We start from the raw sequence: 18,166 nt of genomic DNA, 5'->3' as shown, positions 1-18,166 counted from the left end.
CAACATGCCCGCAACTCTATTGTAATGGCTTTCAGTAATACTCAATAATGCACAGAAACGTCATGACTTCTCCATACAGAGATTACACCTGCATGTGTGGAAACAGCATTGTGAATCCACTGTAAGCAACGCATACAGCGATTCTGTACTTATTCTGATTAGCTTTGCGAACAAGACCAATATAATAAGCTAGACATCAAGACAATGTTGAATAGTAACTTAAATACATATTTTAAGACATGTTTTCTAAACTTCATAGCTACCATTTAATAGGTTGAAGCACATCAAACAATCTAAATAAGGACTCTTTTCAAATCATTGCTCTACTTGAGACTATTTAAAGGGAGCAATAATACTCTAGCATGGCCGTCCATGGTACATCTTGGAAACTGAGAGACAGATTCATAAAGATTGGTGTATGAGTAGGTGTGACTTGCTGTTATAATACTCCTGAGTTGCTCACAAATCTGAAGAGTAGGCCAGGAGTGCTCTTGTTCTACACCTGGCAGCTTTTCCCTGTAATTTTGGAGTAAGTGCTAGCATCATGTTTGTGGATGGAGCCCACAATGTGTAGCCGAGTGCTTAGGACTTTGGGCAAACTATAGAAGTTTGACATGCAAGTTCAAATCACAATTTGTCTGAGTTTATGCAGTACAATGAGAATGCAAGGCTTGGTAATTTAGATGCAGTTTATTGAACGGCATAGGGCCAAGGTTGCAAAGGTTTTGCTATGAATGAGTATGACTTATTTGTGCATTACTCCTGCCTTATTCTTGAATTTCAGTGGTCACTATTGACTAATAAAATAGTATGTTGCAGCAACATCTTCATGGATCTGGCTAGTGGTTAATCCAGATATTGGAGACTTACTGTTTGCTGCACATCAGCAACATCAAATATTACTGCACTTCCTGAGTAGTGACCTGAACTTTAGACAGTAGTAGAAATAACTAGGTATGCAGATACTACTTTAGTAACTACATACAGTACAGCATCTTCTGGGTATTAAGCTTGATATCAATGCAAATACATAACCATATGCATAGGTACATTTCCAGTACCTGATACTACTGGTTTAACTAGCAGAGTTCATACAGTACAATAGAGATATGTTTTTTTCTCTCTATAGGTTCAGGAGATTCTGCTCCAGATCTTCATGGACCGTCAGGTTCGTACTGAAGTCCGGATGATGGCTGCCATGGTTCTGTTAGAAACCAAGCCTGGTCTCGCCTTATTGACAACCATCGCCAACATAGCATCCAAGGAGAGCAAAGTGAACCTGCAACTCGCGAGTTTCGTCTATTCACAACTGAAGGCTTTGTCCAGAAACCGAGTCCCATCGCTCCATCAAGTGTAAGTGTCAAAGTACAAGGTTCTAATTGAACGTAGACTTATAATAAAATGTAATCATACTTGTAACAAGATCTCAATGATGACAGGTAACATTATTTCCTTCAGGGCTGCTGCTTCCAGTGTTGCTGTAAAGATATTAAACCCGGCGCTCGACAGAATGAGCTATCGATACAGCAAAGCGTTACACATGGGTTCCTTCCAACGTAAGTCCTTAAAGGGTACTTCAGATCATTTTGAGGTGTTTTGGTTGCTTTCCAAAGCTGCGATATTTTTTCAAGTAGTACCATTAATAAAACATTTTATCAGTGGAGTGCAAAACTACACCAACAATTTATGTATAATATGCATCTTAGGAAAGACACATTACCCCTGATTGTCACAACATTCTTTCTGCTAGCTTTCAGAAGGCTATCATATGTTTACAGATAGAAGTCGTCCTACAATTATGGATGAGCGCCAAACCTTCACTCCTTGCTTGATACAACAACAACACAGCATTACAGTTTTTCTGCCTTCATAAGCATAGCCAACAAGCTCCATTCCAATAGGATCTGGATATCAGAGTGATTGTAAATAAGGAAGATCCATCGAGTCACATTATTGACTCAGAGTGGTCTGGGATGTTCATGAAATTTTCATCCAAATTTTGGCTCCGTAAATAAAGTGACATGCAATTTTATGTTAAAAAGCCACATGAAGCAGAGCATCAACCCCTTTTATATCCATGAAGACTTACAAAGTGTTGTGTAATTTGTTAATATGGCATTTGATATACTGGATGACTACATTAAAGACAGAATTATAGTGTGAATATGGTCATGCTTATTCCACAGCTGTGATCAAGGTACCATCTCTGATTTTATAGGGCTCCAACACAGTGCTAACATTATGTTTTGATACATTTTAGGACCGGACAAATCACCAATATTATGGTATGTTACATTAATTAGCAGAGGATGTTTAGTGGAATAACTTATAATAGAGTCAAGCTGGAGTTTAGCCACTTTCCCAAACATCATCACACAACTATACTAACACTATGGGCTAGGGTTGAATCACAAAAGTGGGGCACACCAAGTGCAAAGCTTTGTACAGGGATTTATGTTTGCTGCACAATGTCTGCTTTGCATTAGAAAGTTGCCTAATTTAACACATGGTTGTACACTACTATGCACTACACTGCACTGCTTTGATTCTAGGGACGTTCTATGGGTGGCACATGGAAGTTTCCTTGCATGCACAGAGGGTTTTATATAAAAAGCCCTGTTAACTGAAAAGGGTAGACAGCGATTTCTGCCAAAATGGTATTCTTACTTGACGTAGGCAGAAGGTTTGAGAAAAGTTTTCTTTTCTGAAAGCTGTGCAGATTTTGTGTGGTTGCTGCACATTTCAGCACACATATATAGTGGGAAAATTATTAACGTATGTCCAAGTTTTTTGAGATGTTGCAGGTCCCCTTTCAGTATAAAACCTATGTGCGACATCATGCACATATTCCTGCACTATGGTGCAAGGGTTTGTGCATTCGTTCATTGTAGCCAAAAGTATGCCAGCAACAGTGAAGAGAAAAGCAGTGCCATATCTTAATAGATATGGTGGTGTTTTCTTCTCTCCTTTTGAAACAACGCAGCCTAGAAACTTTGCTGTACTGTGTTGTATTAAAATGAAGTAAATTGACTTTGAAGGTGCTGTGTTTGAAGCTCCACAATAGAAAGGGTAGACAAAAAGTACAAAGAGCACTCCATAGTGTAAGTCCATATTTAATCTGAATTTTGAGAATAAAGTGACCATTTCTCCCTTTTTCACTCTCATCATCACTGTGAAGAAAAATGATGACCGTCAGGAGGTCTCCCTGGAGGCCCCAGCCCAAAAAATAATGTCTCATGATAATTCTTCACCCTCTTTAAGTGTACGAGGGTTTCTGTGCTACCACTCATGAGGCAAGAACAAAATGTGATGACAATACCAGTCCCTGCTATATTTAAGTCTATTGTTTGACAGGACTCACCCAAAGCCTTTGGTGCTGAAAATTTGAAGTTTAGGAATGATAGTGAAAAACAAGTCCATCATCTTGGTTGTAAATCCTCTTCCACTGGTTTGGCTGTAATGCCATTCAGCAGATTCAACAGAAATATTTACCAGCCTTTTTTTATATTACTGTTTCATCACCTTCATGAAATAACAGCACCTATCGGTTATCAACATAGACATTTTTCCAGAAGCCTGCTTGAAAAAATGGTAGAATATTTTTTCTTCAACAAGATAACACACTAATGGCACCTTTTAGGTAAATCAGGGGGAAATAATTATTCAAAAAGATAACGAATAATTCCTCACACCCTTTGTGTGTAAGGGGGTTCTCTGCTACCACTCAAGAAACAGGAAGAATCACTCTTTGTATTTATGAGTTACAGCATGTGATGAGGCTACCAGCCCCCACAGTATGTATGTTTAAACACAACCAAAGTCTATGGTGCTGGCAATTTAACCCCTTCCATGCTGGTGACGAACCCCAGCCGTCACGCTCCACGGTGCTCGTCCGCTGATGACGGCTGGGGTTCGTCACGGCCCGGCCCTGTTCGTGCGGCTGCCGCACACGGGGGGAATCGCGGCCGCACGGAATTGGTTAATGTACAGGAAAAACATCCAAAATGTTTACAAAAGTTTGGTTGGATTGTCAGTCTGCAGATTCAGCAAAACCTTTTACAGACAGAAAAGAACTGCCTTATAATCTGTCAAACAGGTGGCTTGTATATTCTATCTAGTATGAGGCTACCTCTTGAAATGGTAAATAAACCAGCACTATATTATTGCAGATAAAATCTGGAATTTACCAAATAATTAGGGTCTCATTTAGAGCCTTGAATACAGATCACCAACTCTCAGATCAAGGGCATCATTCACAAAGTTCAGTCAATCAATCAGTATTTGTATAGCCCAGCACTGTCACCCCTAGAGGTATCTAAGCACTGAGGATGCTGTGTCTCAGTCAAAAAGCCAGGTCTTGAGTCTCTTTCTGAAGTCTGCCAGGGAAGGTGCTGTTTAGAGGAGGGGTTGAAATTAAGTCCAGGTCCTGGTGGCTATGTAGGAGAAGGAGCATCTCTCACTACTGTTGCGATGGATGCAGGGGGTGTGATATAGGGCATGTGAGGAGAAGCGCAGGTGTCTGGAGGGTTGATGGAATTTCAGTCGATGGTTGATTTAGGATGGACCTTGGTAATGGAGGGCTTTGTAGGCTTGCCTGAGGATCTTGAACTGATACCTCTTCTGGAAGGGGAGCTACTGGAGGTTTCTGAGGTGGGTAATGATGTGTGAAAGTTTGGGTAGGTCAAGTATGAGTCTGTAAGGAAAACATACACTTTTATCTAATTTAACAATTTTTGGGGTATTCACAAACAAAGTTTAATTTTATTAACAGTAATTTTACAACTGCCGAGACTCAACACTCATGGCAGGGACACTGCACATAGAAATATAGGCCTGTCCTATCTTTTTATGTGAAGGCTTGTCTGCCTCGACTGCAGAGTTTCAGCAGTCATAAAATTACTATTAGTAAAATTAATCTCATAGTTTTTGAATACTAAACAAATTGTAAACTTGGACAAAAGTGTAATTTTACCTTTGTGAATTAGGCCCCAAGACATGATAATGACTGAATAATGCAAGCTGAATGTATCTCTGTCCACTGTAATGCTGAATTTGTTGCCTATGGAAGCTCAAAAATGGGGCTGCTTTGCATGTGGCTTACCTTTCACATGGTGGTCTAGATGTATCAATATTTGATGTAGCAGATGCAGGAAGACAACCTGCTGCGCTTTTCTGGGTCAAATGGGAAGAGCAGGAAAGTGCCATATGTACCAAAATAAAGCACATCTCTGCTCCCTTTCTGCAATGGCGCACTGTGTGCTGCCAAGGACCAATGCAGGCCCCCTTGTGCCATGGTGCTAGGCTGCTTGTGTCTTTGCAGGAAGGGAGACTTTCTTGCACAAAAACAATCCTGAGAGTTGTTTTACTCTTTCTAATTACATAGCATTTCGATGCATTCCTAGGTTTACCTGTCTTGGTAAATCTAAGAATATGCCAAAATAAATGGATGGTTGCAAGGAAACACAAAGTTACACTTATATAATGCATTCCCAGCACAGAAACTTGCACTTCCTTGCATAATTTTATTTTCCAAACAATGGGGTCCATTAGGATGGTGGACAGATCGCCATCGCCATGCAGGCGGTGGCGATCCGTCCGCCATCCCTGCCCGTCCGCCACCTTTCTTCTCCCCGCCATATACGATGGCGGGGAGGACCATGGCGGAGGGGAAGACTGTCGGGCGCTTTTCCGTCGCGGTCGGCTTGCGACCGAGGCGGAAAAGGCCTGATATGGTGGCAGTGTCTATCAGGCACCGCCAGCCATATTAGGATGGCCTGTGAAGAATGCCTTTCCAAAGGCATACGGTCTTTGCTTTGGGGGCCCGTTGCGGGCCCCCAGGGTGAAGGGAGGGTGGGGGTGCACATGGGGGGTACCTATGGTACCCCCCAGCATTTCAATGTACACCATGACAGGCACCGCGTGGTGCCTGACATGTTGTGCATTGAAATGCACAACGTGCATTTTTTGCATTGCGGCAGCCGGTGCTTCAAGCACCGTCCGCCGCAATGTAAAAAATGCAGGATGCACCCGCCACTGTGGAGGATGCATCCTAATTGCATCCTAATTGGGGGCACGGTTCCTCCGCCCTTGTGGCGGATGGTACAGGCCCCCTACAGGATGGTGGACGGACTTTGTCCGTCTGCCATCCTAATGGACCCCATAGTGTGGCCACGCAAGATAGTCTTGCGTGGTTTGCTAAATCTGACTTAAGGATTGTGTTGCCCTTGTGTCATGACGCAAGGGCAATGCAATACTTTGATAAATCAGGTCCTTTGTTTTTATGCCCATACATTGTCCTCTTTTTTAATGGCGAGGTTGCCATACACATACACCTTACACTATCTCTATGATATGCTCTGCCTCTCAAACCTATGACAGCCAAGAAAAGAGAATAGGCAGCAACCGTTCTCCCTTGAACAAAAATAGTCCCCTTTAATGAATGATCAACCTTTGTTCATCAGAGTCACTGATGGTTGCCTTTCCTTCACTACAAAACCCCACCTGTCCCCCATTGACCTAATCTGGATATAAGGATTTTGGGCATTTCATGCTTTCTGTTAAAGATGTTGACTTACTTATAAGGAATAGCTGAGATTCCTGGACCCTGGCCCTATTGCATACCAATAACAGTTATCAAATCAGATCCGAAAATGTGGGGCTATGTCTTGGTGCTACTTTTTAATCAAACCACTTAAAATGGTCATGTTCTAGCAAATTGGAAAGGCTCTTAACCTCAACCGATATATAAGTAAGGCCCAGGATCAGAATCTAGCAGTTATCGGTGTATTGCTTTGGTAAATGCTGATGGTAATTTCTCTGCCAAGCACCTCCATTTATTTCCTTTTGCTTGGGCTAAGGCAGATGATTGTATTCTGGTCAATCAAACTGGCTTTAGATCTAAGTGTTCCACCACCTCCTATTTATGTGTTTTAACTACTATAATTCATTGTGCACTAAAATTAAAAAGAACTCATTTATTTGTCTGTTTTGTGGACATTTCTTCTGCTGTTGATAAGGTTTAAAGACAGGTAATGGAAAATGTTATTTTAGTGGATAAAAGATGGTGCTCTTTTGCATTTAATAATTGATCTCCATACGGACACCTAGATCCAAGTGAAGCCAACGAGAGCCCAAGGTCTGACAACAAACATTAAAACTAATAATAGGTTCAAACAAGGCTGCACATTGTCACCTTTGATACTTGCACTTTATATTTCTGACCTAACCTCAATACTTAATCAGTTCAGCGGGGAACCTCCAAAATTTGGCAATAAGAAAATTCCACATGTTATTTATGCTGACAATCTTGTTTATATCCCAACAACCCAAATTGGCCTCCTAAACCAGGTAAAAGGAGTAGGAGCGTGCAGCACCAAACATGGTTTGCTAATTATTATTATGCAAACTAAAATAATGTAATGTGGTAAACCTAAGTCAAGATTCACCTGACTAAGTTAAGATTCACCTAGCAACTGGATAAGGAAATAGAACAGGTTAGGGAATATACAAATTTAGGATGGACTATGACAATAAACTTGCATGGCCATCACAATTGAAAGAGATCTGGAATAGGCATACATCCAGTAGCAGCTCCTCCGCTAAGACAGAGGAGCGTCACCCCACTGAACAAAAGTAAGAACAAAATGATAATACCTACTGTTAGTATCATTTTATTTTTCCTATAGCTATCCATGGCTCCCGGCAAGGCAGGGCTGGCAGAGCAGGGAGAGGAGTGGTTTACACGACCGCTTGGCTGGCCCTCTTGGGCCGGCCAAACAGTTCAAGCGCACTTCGCATGTTCCGACCAGTCTGCATTACACAGCCTGGTGAGGAACATACAAAGCCTCCCTGTCCCCGTCTGAGTTCCGATTCCCTGCACTCAGACCAATCACAACGCTGCATTCCAGAGACTGGGAGCTGGGTGCTTTCTGCTGCTGGCCGGGAGTCTGCACGAAGATGAAGGAGGATGCAGCAATGGAGCGGTCAGCCGGCCGGTGGGCAGGGCATTCCAGGTTAAATTTTTCATTGCTCTGTCCTTCGGCCCCCATCCTCTCCCTGCTCTATACCGCCCGGGACTCATAGCAATAGGTACTGCTTAAATCTACTGTTATAGCAATTGCACACTCTGCACATTTATTTGGGGGGAATGCTATGGAGCCAACGTTAACAATGCTAACAGCAAAATGTAGCCATTCATTACATGTGTGGCAAAAGATTTAATAAACAGACCATGGGGGCTTTAAATATTGCTTTTATTCTAATTTTACAAAATATTTTTTACTTAAGGACTTCAACCACACATGCTATGATCTGATTGGAATGTGTTCTTTACGCAGCTTACTATATTAAACAACATAAACTTAGATCATTATTAATGTGACTGTCAAAATTTATATTTGCACAATCTAAATGGATTGATCATAGAAGATCTGAAATGATACCCAGGAAACCAACTGATTGCAATGGTTTTGGAGTTACAATCTCTACCTCGAAATCAACTGCTTACCACAATAAAAATCTTAGCTGCAGTTCCTAAAATGACCTGTATACTAATAATCAAAAAGAAGATGTAAGTGGTGTTATATGAAAGTGACATACTTGCTTTGACAACATTATACATTCACAAATTTCATCAACAAGAGGCAACCGTACTTAGATTCCAACTGAAATACATGGTCAAAAAAAGCCATTACGTTTCAGGCTTTTTCATATTCTGTTATTGCAATTTGAGGGATCATGGAACAAGATCAGGGCTAACAATAGACAATGCTGCTTGTGTAATTTATTTCCCACAGATTCTTTACCTTTGCCCCTCAGTATTGAGCTTGAAAAATTAATTTCTGAATCAACTCTTCTACAAGAAAAGACGCTACAAGGTTTTGTTTTCTTGGGAGATCCAATCAATCCATTGGGTGTTTAGCTACATTTTTTTCATTGGTAGAGCTGAGTCTGTAAGCCCAGTTCAAATAACTTGTTTTAGGGGTTTTATACATAACATTATGAACATGGATTTTAATTGTGATTGATGAATGATTGATATTCATTTTTATGTAATTGGAATTAAGAGGTTGTTTTTATTATGAAAGATATTGTATTGATTTTTATATACATTATGTAATAAAATCATATCTTCCTAAATGTAATTGGAATTATGAGGTTGTTTTTAATATTTAAGATATTGTATTGATTTGTATATACATTATGCAATAAAGTCATATCATCCTAAAAAAAGCAAATAACAGAATGCTGATATAGTGTGCTTAGCTTGAAGAGCCAATAAGTCAAATCATGGCAGATGATTCTTAAACTAAAAAATATCATACAGTGATTAAGATGATAATGAAACTGCCTGACTTGAAATGTAAAAAGAAGGAAAGAATTACCACGAGCATCTTTCAACTTCAATGGTATTATTTTAGCAGATTTTTTATATCAGAGTTCAGTCCTTCTTACCTTTTCTGTTACATACTCATCACAGTTCATAAGCTGCAACATTGAAACTGCACTCTTGGCTACATTATCTAATGGAGGCACAAACGAGAGCAACTCATTTCATGTAAGCACCCAACATGATTTTGGGAGCACAAGAAACATCTAGACAGTGACATGCAGTTTTTAATAGGAGTTTACCCAGACTCATAACAGTCGCTTGATTCTAATGGGATTCATTCAACAGAATGAAGCATTTTATAGTGGACAGTGGTCTGACCATGGATATAACCTTGTTTCTAATTGTAATACTTCCTTGACTATTGACATGCACATACTTTGTAAATTTGATGTGCGACTAACATGGTCTTGGACACATTCCTGATACAACAATATGGCTGATCAGCACATAAGGATAACATGGCTTTCACCAGACTCATATAAGCAATAATCAAGAATACACACAAATGCAAGCCTGACCTAGAAATTTCCTCACTTTGCACAACAGAACATATAAATTCACTCACTAAACGTTCTCTCGTATTCCTTTATTTATGGCATGTTCAACACCATTTTCCATAACGGTGCAACATTGCATCTATAATTGCAAGTGTATTAGAAACTTAGAATTGTAGGCTTTGTCTTGAGATGTCATGAGCATGTAGGAGTACCATAACAAAGCGCCAGGAAGATCAACCATCTATGTAACTTTTTTCAACAAAACACATTTTTATTTCTTTGTTTATAGATGCACTAATGGCTGGAGCAACTTCAGATGTCTTTATCATGAACAGCGCTAACACAATGTTCCCCGTGTTACTGCTGGCCAAAACCCGAGGGTACATCACTGGTGCAGAGGCTGATATTCTAGAGGTAAATACTATTAGGATGTCATAGTCAAAGACCACTCTTCTAGACCAGTAACAAACAAATGGATACATTGCAGTAGTTTGAACTGAGGTGGAGGAAGATACAGTAAATCATGTATCAAGAAACGCAGTGGAGCATTGCAAACCAAAATACAACTTACAAGATCACACCTCCTCTCCTGTGCATGATACTGTGCGGACATAATTATTTGAAGATATAGTTTAAAAAATCAGTGATCAAAAATGTTACTGATTCGCTGGATCAACGTCAGACCAAGACTCATATTTAAGTATTTGTCACTAGATTGCTGTCAGAGCAGAAGGCCTGGAACAAACTCTCAAGAAACAGAATATCCCATTTGCAGAATATCCAATGCGCAAAAAAATACTTCAGATTGCTAAAACGGTAAGGTAATTCCTTTACATTTTTTTAATTGATTGTTTACGCAATGCATTTTATTGCAGGGGTTCCGTAATGACCATTGCATTTCCCTAATCGAAACTTACTTCTATTGAATTTCTAATACACTGTCTCTAATTTTACCATTTAAAACTGTCACTGGACCTCCGAACACGAGGCTCCCTAGGATTTTTTTGCTAATGTTTTCAAAGTGACTTTTTGAAATCCACTGATTTATGGTTGATGAGGTGTACATCCACCATCAGCCTGAAAGCCGTCAGTAGAACCACAGCTACTATGTCATTGTATGTTGATGTTGATTCTGCATGCAATAATGCCTCGTCTGGTGCAATTTGCTGCATCTGCAGGGAACCAGCTGATTTTAAAATCCTGTAAATCTTTGTGTCTTTGTCTCACAGAGCAATCAATTAGTATTTTACAATTTCCAATGAACGTAAAATGTTCCTCAAAGGCAATAGCAAATCCATTTTTAATAGTCTGATTTGTGTTATTTGAAATTCCAACTTATGTCGTCTGAAATTTGTGCCTTCCAGAGTTACATAGACTGGCTAATTTCTCTGTTCCTTGTTACAATGTGATTAAATTATTTATGTGTAATTACAGAGAAAGTGCTCCAATTGCGGTGATAGTTAAACGGGTGGTATCCATTTACTCAAAGGAGGTGCAACAGTCCTCTGGCAGTAGTGGAGAGGTTACCGCTCGCTACTAAAAATAGAGCAGTTGCACAGTGCACAGGGACAATTAGAGAACCACTTTGTATTAAGCACTCCTCAATGACGGATATCATATGAGTCCACATATGTACTCTAGTCTGAATTCTTGTGGGATTCCATTTGAATATTGGCAAAACCCATGTGCAAAAGCACTAAATTGGTGCCCACATGCTCATTTTGTTAGCAAGCTTGTAATGGAGGGGTTAGTTAAAGCAATCAGAAGATATCCCCACAGTAGTATAATGTACCATTAATCTTCTAATATAGCATTATAACCCGCTTTAAGGCCCAAGCCAAAGGCGAGGGACTTTAACAAAGGGGCAGCACTTTAATAGCCGGTACAGCCCAGCTACGAAGGTCTATAAGGCTATTTGAACATTCTGCCACTAGAGGGCAGAATGTTCCAACCAATAAAACAAAGGCCTCTCAGAGTTCGAGGGGTTTAAATTCCCTCGGGCTCCGAGAGGCCTTTGAAAACAACATTGGAATTTTGCTTTGCAGGCCGTTACTGGCCCGTAAAAGCAGGGAGAACTCCATTGCCTGCAATGGAGCTCCCAACATTGCAATGTCCTAATAAGTGATAGATTATACAGGTGGTTAGTGCACTTTACAAAATGTATGTGGTGGCACTGCATTCTCTCTCACTACCGTTCGCTCCCTCTCTTTCTCTGTCACTTCTAGCTCTCACAACAAGGGATCCTCAAAACCCCATTGACAGAGCACCATTTGATGTTGCCATTTTCTATTAGTGACAACACTGAAGCTTTTTCCTATCACTTAGGGAACTTAGTTCAACAAAGAACTTTGATTTTATGAAGCTGTTGCCTAACTCTAACAACTTGTGTCCTCTGTTTTCCAGTTGCTGGGCTTTAAGGCGCTTCCTGCAGATTCCCCACTAATTTCAGCTTACATCAAGCTGTTTGGTCAGGAGATGGCTTTTGTTGACATTGACAAGGAATTTATTCAGACCGCCATTACGGTAACCACTGCTCTATTTCATAATATTATTGTTCTCTTCAGCAGCAGTACTTCACATTCAATGATCCTCTGGTTCATTTATTTTACCACAGGCGCTCAAAGAACCAGCAGCAAGGCACAGTATGGTGAAAACAGTTATCAACAAACTTCTTAATGGTGTTACTCGGCAATATGCCCAACCGATTATGGCTGCTGAGGTTCGACAGATTGTTCCCACCTGTGTTGGTCTACCCATGGAATTAAGCATATATTCAGCTGCTGTGGCAACCGCTGCCGTCAACAGTATGTTTCTTTCCTATTATTCAACAGATGTTAATATTCTTGAAGGATGACCAGAACAAAAACACATGTTGAGCAGAGAATTATATGAAGATTCCATATAATCTTTTTGCCATTTTTGTACTTCTTTTGCAGCTGATGTGAAGGTTTCTCCTTCTCCATCTTCGGATTTCAGCCTTGCGCAGCTTCTGGAGTCTAATATCCAAGTTCACGCAGATGTTTCTCCAAGGTAAGATTAAAATGCACAATAAATAATCCAGTTAAATAGAGCAGTCAATTGAGTGAGAAACTAGCACTATTAACACCCAAGATTAATGTTTCTGAAAATTATGGAGCTGGATGTTAGATAAAGTGAATTAACCCAGAGATTTGTGGTAAGTACTTAAAGGGTTAGACATAACATTTAGGGCCTCATTTACGAGTTTCTGGTGCAGGGGAGCACAAAAAGTCATTTTGCTGTGCTGGCCTCTGTCAAAACAGCTCATCATGTCCATTCACTCAGCATCGCCACACAATTCTGTACCTACCGCCAATGCAGGCACCCTTGCACTGTGGTTGGCACACCCGTCAGCCCAAAAACAATACATGGAGGCATTTACCTCGTTCTATATGTGCTGCAGAATTCAGCATGCAAGGAAAGAGAAAAAAAGTTTTGAAATAAAAAAATGTCTCCCCATTTTGCCTGGGTGGCTTTGCGTTGCCTCATAGGTATGATTGAGAGGCCTGCACCAGTAAAGCGTCACAAAAAGTGATTCTCCAGTGGTGCAGGTATCTTGTTAATGGCCTCCCTCGTCTTTAGGAAAGTTAGGGATAAGAAAATATTGCAATTATTATCAGATGCCTTAGCTGAGTGTGAGTCCCTTAGAAGTCAGTGGGTGGATGAGACTTCTCTCCAGCCAGTAATAAGTATTGCACTTGAGTTATCAAATAAGTATAGATATCAGTGACTAGCCCAGCACTATCTCTTCCAGCAATAATAATACCCTATAGTGACATTCAATGTAGAAAGATTATGATAAATAGGGAATCTCAATAGTATTCAATAAAAAGGTCAATTTGATAAATTCACAGACCCAGGGTTCCCAAATCTTCATTGTTCTTTTATTCAAGATGTTAAGTATTTCTAATTCCAACAGTGTATTTAAGTATCACGTAACACAGACAAAATCACTGCCAACCCCTTTTTCGAGGAGACCTGCCTCCTCAGAGCTTCTCAACAATATCTATTGCCAACTTTCAGTAATATCATTGATGAGTAACATTCTTTGTTTAATCTAAGTAATGTCAATACTATGCACCCATATTACGATTTCACATGTTTGCAGCTGTTTGAATTAGATAGCAAAAATCTCATTTCCAAATGTCTTCCAATACTATTCAGTTTTTGTATGACTGCCTGTAAATTTTGCATCTTCACTTAACTAGAGCCATAACTAAGAGGAACTGAGGAAGCTGATCTATAGGAAACTCGTGTTGGCTGACATTTTTAAGTTATATCGCACTTGAATAAACTGTTGTGATAAGAAATTCTTGAAATCTTGAATTAAAGAACAAAGATCATTTTAAATCTGTGAGTTTGTCTTCTATTTGAGTGATCGCCCAAACCTGAAAAAAAACGTGTTAGTTAGGCAGTGGGAGAGGAATGTGTGATGTTACAACGCGATCATTTAAATTGCGGTACGTTACATCACGGTTATCAAAACGCAAGTTGTTACAGCGACTTGCGCTTGAGGCGCTGGACCTAGGAATAGTATGATTTACTATTCCAACTCAAGTGTGTGTTACTGTAGGGAAGGTGTTGGAATAGTAACTCATACTATTCCTTGTAGAGCGCCATCCAGCGCAAGTCGTTGAAATGACTTGCGTTGTAATGACCGCGATGTAAATGTATCGTGGAGTAACGACCGCGTTGTAAAGGTGCTAAGGGATATTTACAAGCACAGGTAAAGTCACCCTGCATGACTTAACCTGTGCTTGTAAATATTGCCCCTGTTCAATCAACACATTGTGTGTTAAGGGTGGGACATTGGTGTTGCTATGGGTGTTCCCACGCAACACCCATGTCTACTGATGCACTTCCAGATTTACGAGAAATCATAATCCTGGAAATGAGTCAGTTTGCTGCACCACCATAGGGGTGACGTAGCCGAGCGAAACGAGGAGAAATATTTTTCCTCTTTCAATGCATTCTACAGCACGCATTGAAAGAGGAAAATGCCTGCAGTGATTGCTTTTGTGCAGGAAGGAGCCCCATCCTTCACAAAAGCAATCTCCCCATGGCTCAGACATCATTGCACCATGGTGCAAGGGTGCCTGCGCTGGCGCATGGCAGCTGTTTGTGCGCCAGCGCATGGGGGAGCACAGGAATGCGACATATGATTGTAGATATGTAGCATTCCTGTGATCTGAAAGTTCCGCAGCGTGGCGCAGCCAAAGGACTTGCGGTGCCACGCTGCGGCACTTTCTTGTAAATCTGCTCCCTAGTGTCTTTCACATTCCCCTTTCTGATTGACAGAGCAGATAATTTCACAGCCTATGCAACACCTGTAACATAGTCCTAACTATGGGGCCTATTGGGATGGCGGACGGACCTGCGTCTGTCCGTCACCCCAGAGGAGGAGGGACCGTACGCATGGGCAGCGGCGGTCCCTCCGTGCCAATTAGGATGTGACCGCCACCCTGGCGGTCACATCCTGTATTCTTAACACTGTGGCGGGTGCTGCTTGAAGCAGCACACGCCGCAATGTTACAAAATACATGTTTACCTTTGCATGCACGAATCTGCAGGCACCGCATGGTGCCTGCCCCTTCGTGCACGCAAAGGCAGGGGGGTACCATTGGTACCCCCCATGTGCATCCCCCACCCCCCTTCACCCCTGGGGGCCCGCAACGGGCCCCTGAAGACAACACCGTATGCCTTTCCACAGCGGAAATTCCGCCATGGAAAGGCATATGACCGCAGCTATCCTAATATGGCTGGCGGTGTCTGATAGACACCGCCAGCCATGTTAGTGCTTTTTCCAGTCCGCAACGGATAATCCGCATCCTCCGGGCCGGTTGTGGATTCTGCCGGCCCGGAGGAAGCGGATTATCCACAATCATAATCGGCCCCTATATTTTTAAGCAAATATTGCAAGTCACATGTAACATTGTAAACAAAATTGCATTAAGGGCTGGTGGCTGTATGTAGATAAAGTCTTCCTCAGTGACTTGCAATATGAATTGAATGTACACGTGTGATCATGGTATCCAATATATATCAACAGGAATACATTAAAACTTGGTAGTGCTGATCTGAGTTACAGTAGATATAAATCTGTAACATGACCCAAAATCCTGGAGTGAATGTTGATCACAAATGATGAGCAGGAATTCTAGCAAAGGAGATGGCAGCACTGCAAGCAATGGTGAAAAGGAGGAATTTGATGACCGGTGATGTGAACTTGTACATCAAAGTTTGGCCTGGCTGCTTTGGAACTGATGTTTCCTGAGTTCTTTGAAAAATACATTCAGTAAGGTGCGAATTTCAGTGGAATGTCAGTATAGAACCTTGGAGCATAATTGTAGGATCCTTGTTGTGAAGTGCTTTTCTTTTTAAAGTTCTTGGTTCCACTTGATTAGGGACCTTTTGACACCAGGTAATGTGCTTACTGTGTGCTTGACATCCTTACTGTCAATTACAAGGTTATTTTCTTTGATTTTGCAACATTCTAAAACCATGATTTATTAAAGTTGCACATTTCACGTTACTTGACATTTTGTTATAAAGTTGTTTCAAAGTGTCTAATTACTTTAGATACTTATAATTGATGATTGTAATTGAGGCCAAGTGTTTTAGATAATTGTCCAACTTTTTGTGATGAACCCAAGGTTCCATACTTGCATTGTCTCAGTAGCTTGCATGCGCTCTATTTTAGAGGAAAAGTTCAAATGCCTACAAAAACAATTATGTATTTGCAGAACATCATAATGTACAAACACATCTAGAGTCTTTAAGATGTTTACAGACTTATGGGTGGCTTATAACACAGAATGGTGGTAACTGCTCTCATACAATGTGTGAGGTTTGTTAAGGGTAGCACAGGTAAGGCTCTGGATCAGTCATGACAAAGGACAGATAAAGAGCAGTTGGTAAATTAATGTAAAATTTTACACTATGTATAAATTAGGATTTGTTTTTCATCTCCATTGCAGTACCTTACCCATACACTTTTGACATTATCTTGCCGTTCAATCCTAAGAAGCAGGTTTGAAAGCCAACATAATATTTCTAAATATTGGGGTCCCCGGTCTACCCTCCTGCATGTCCCATAATCATGTTGCTGTTCGCTTATATCAGAGGTGAAATGCCTTTTTGCGCTAATATCATAAATAAATGCACATTGGCTCTCTTTTGCCTGGCTTTCCCTTTCAATCTCTAGTGTAACCCATAATGTCCCAACAAAACAGAAGTTACATGGTCTCCCGGTGCATGGTAGGTGAGAGTTTCCTAGTGTGTTCATACACATCAGCAAAACCACTTTCAGCTGCGCTCAGTGTCTTTTCCAACATTTTTGTGAGTCATTGATAATATATGGTATGCTTTTTTAATTTCTCACTCAGTATCTTCAAGCACACTGTGGCAACTATGGGAATCAACACCCACCTCATCCAGGCAGGAATAGAGTTTCATGCCAAGGTCCGTGCAAATGCGCCAATGAAATTCACAGCCAAGATTGACATGAAAGCCATGAACATCAAGGTTGAGACAACACCATGCCAACAAGAGAATGAACTCTTAGTTACAAGGTATTACATGTGTTTGGTTTCTTTCTGATATCTATTGTGCTTTTTTTAAAGCACACACTTTGATTCTGTTTTCTTTACAACTATAAATTCAGCAGTAATTTTGAACATTGACAGGATTTTAACATTCACAAACTTGTGAATTTATGTGTCATCTTTGATATTGCAAAAGGTTATAAGAACTCTAAATATTATTATAATTATCTCACAAGTTTAGAAAGATCTGAATTGTTCAAAAACTCTCTATAAGGAAGACTTTGAAGGTTTTACAACACGATCTTGCACTCATGAATGGTGCCCACATGAGCACATGGACTAAAATGTAGTTATAATACTCAGTGCACTGAGGGTAGAATCTTCTAAATTAAACAATGCGAAGCTGAAGAAAATGCACTGGAAAGTTGGGGGCAAACGATCTATGCCAGCCACTGTTTGCTCTCTGCTACTCTGCTACTCTGTTGTGTTTAGTGCAGCTACTAACATTCCAATGTTTAAATGGTATTTATAAACCGAAAAAAGGCACAAGTCACTGAACACACAGCAAACATCAGTGTTTAAACGGCACCAGGTGATATACTTTACCCTATGATGAGAATAGAAGCAGTCCATTAATCAGGCTTAAGAGCTGTGAAGCCAGGAATAAAAGCGTGCATTTGTCGCAAATTCACAAAAAGCTTTATTTGCTACCAGAC

The 18,166-nt window shown here is 40.6% G+C and overlaps 1 protein-coding gene across 1 annotated transcript in view; it reads left to right on the top strand.

Annotated features, from left to right (window-relative positions):
* LOC144756133 (vitellogenin-A2-like) overlaps positions 1 to 18,166 on the top strand; it is a 65,460-nt gene that overhangs the window by 18,609 nt on the left and 28,685 nt on the right. Inside the window, exons 12-19 of the mRNA XM_078645698.1 lie at positions 1,130 to 1,353; positions 1,459 to 1,556; positions 10,178 to 10,302; positions 10,603 to 10,704; positions 12,292 to 12,411; positions 12,503 to 12,692; positions 12,825 to 12,918; positions 17,292 to 17,477. Coding sequence (XP_078501824.1) covers positions 1,130 to 1,353; positions 1,459 to 1,556; positions 10,178 to 10,302; positions 10,603 to 10,704; positions 12,292 to 12,411; positions 12,503 to 12,692; positions 12,825 to 12,918; positions 17,292 to 17,477 — 1,139 coding nt within the window. The remainder of the gene's footprint in view (positions 1 to 1,129; positions 1,354 to 1,458; positions 1,557 to 10,177; positions 10,303 to 10,602; positions 10,705 to 12,291; positions 12,412 to 12,502; positions 12,693 to 12,824; positions 12,919 to 17,291; positions 17,478 to 18,166) is intronic.

This window comes from Lissotriton helveticus, chromosome 1_1 (assembly GCF_964261635.1).
Source record: "Lissotriton helveticus chromosome 1_1, aLisHel1.1, whole genome shotgun sequence".
Classification (NCBI taxonomy): domain Eukaryota; kingdom Metazoa; phylum Chordata; class Amphibia; order Caudata; family Salamandridae; genus Lissotriton; species Lissotriton helveticus.
This window is presented reverse-complemented; position numbering and strand designations above follow the sequence as displayed.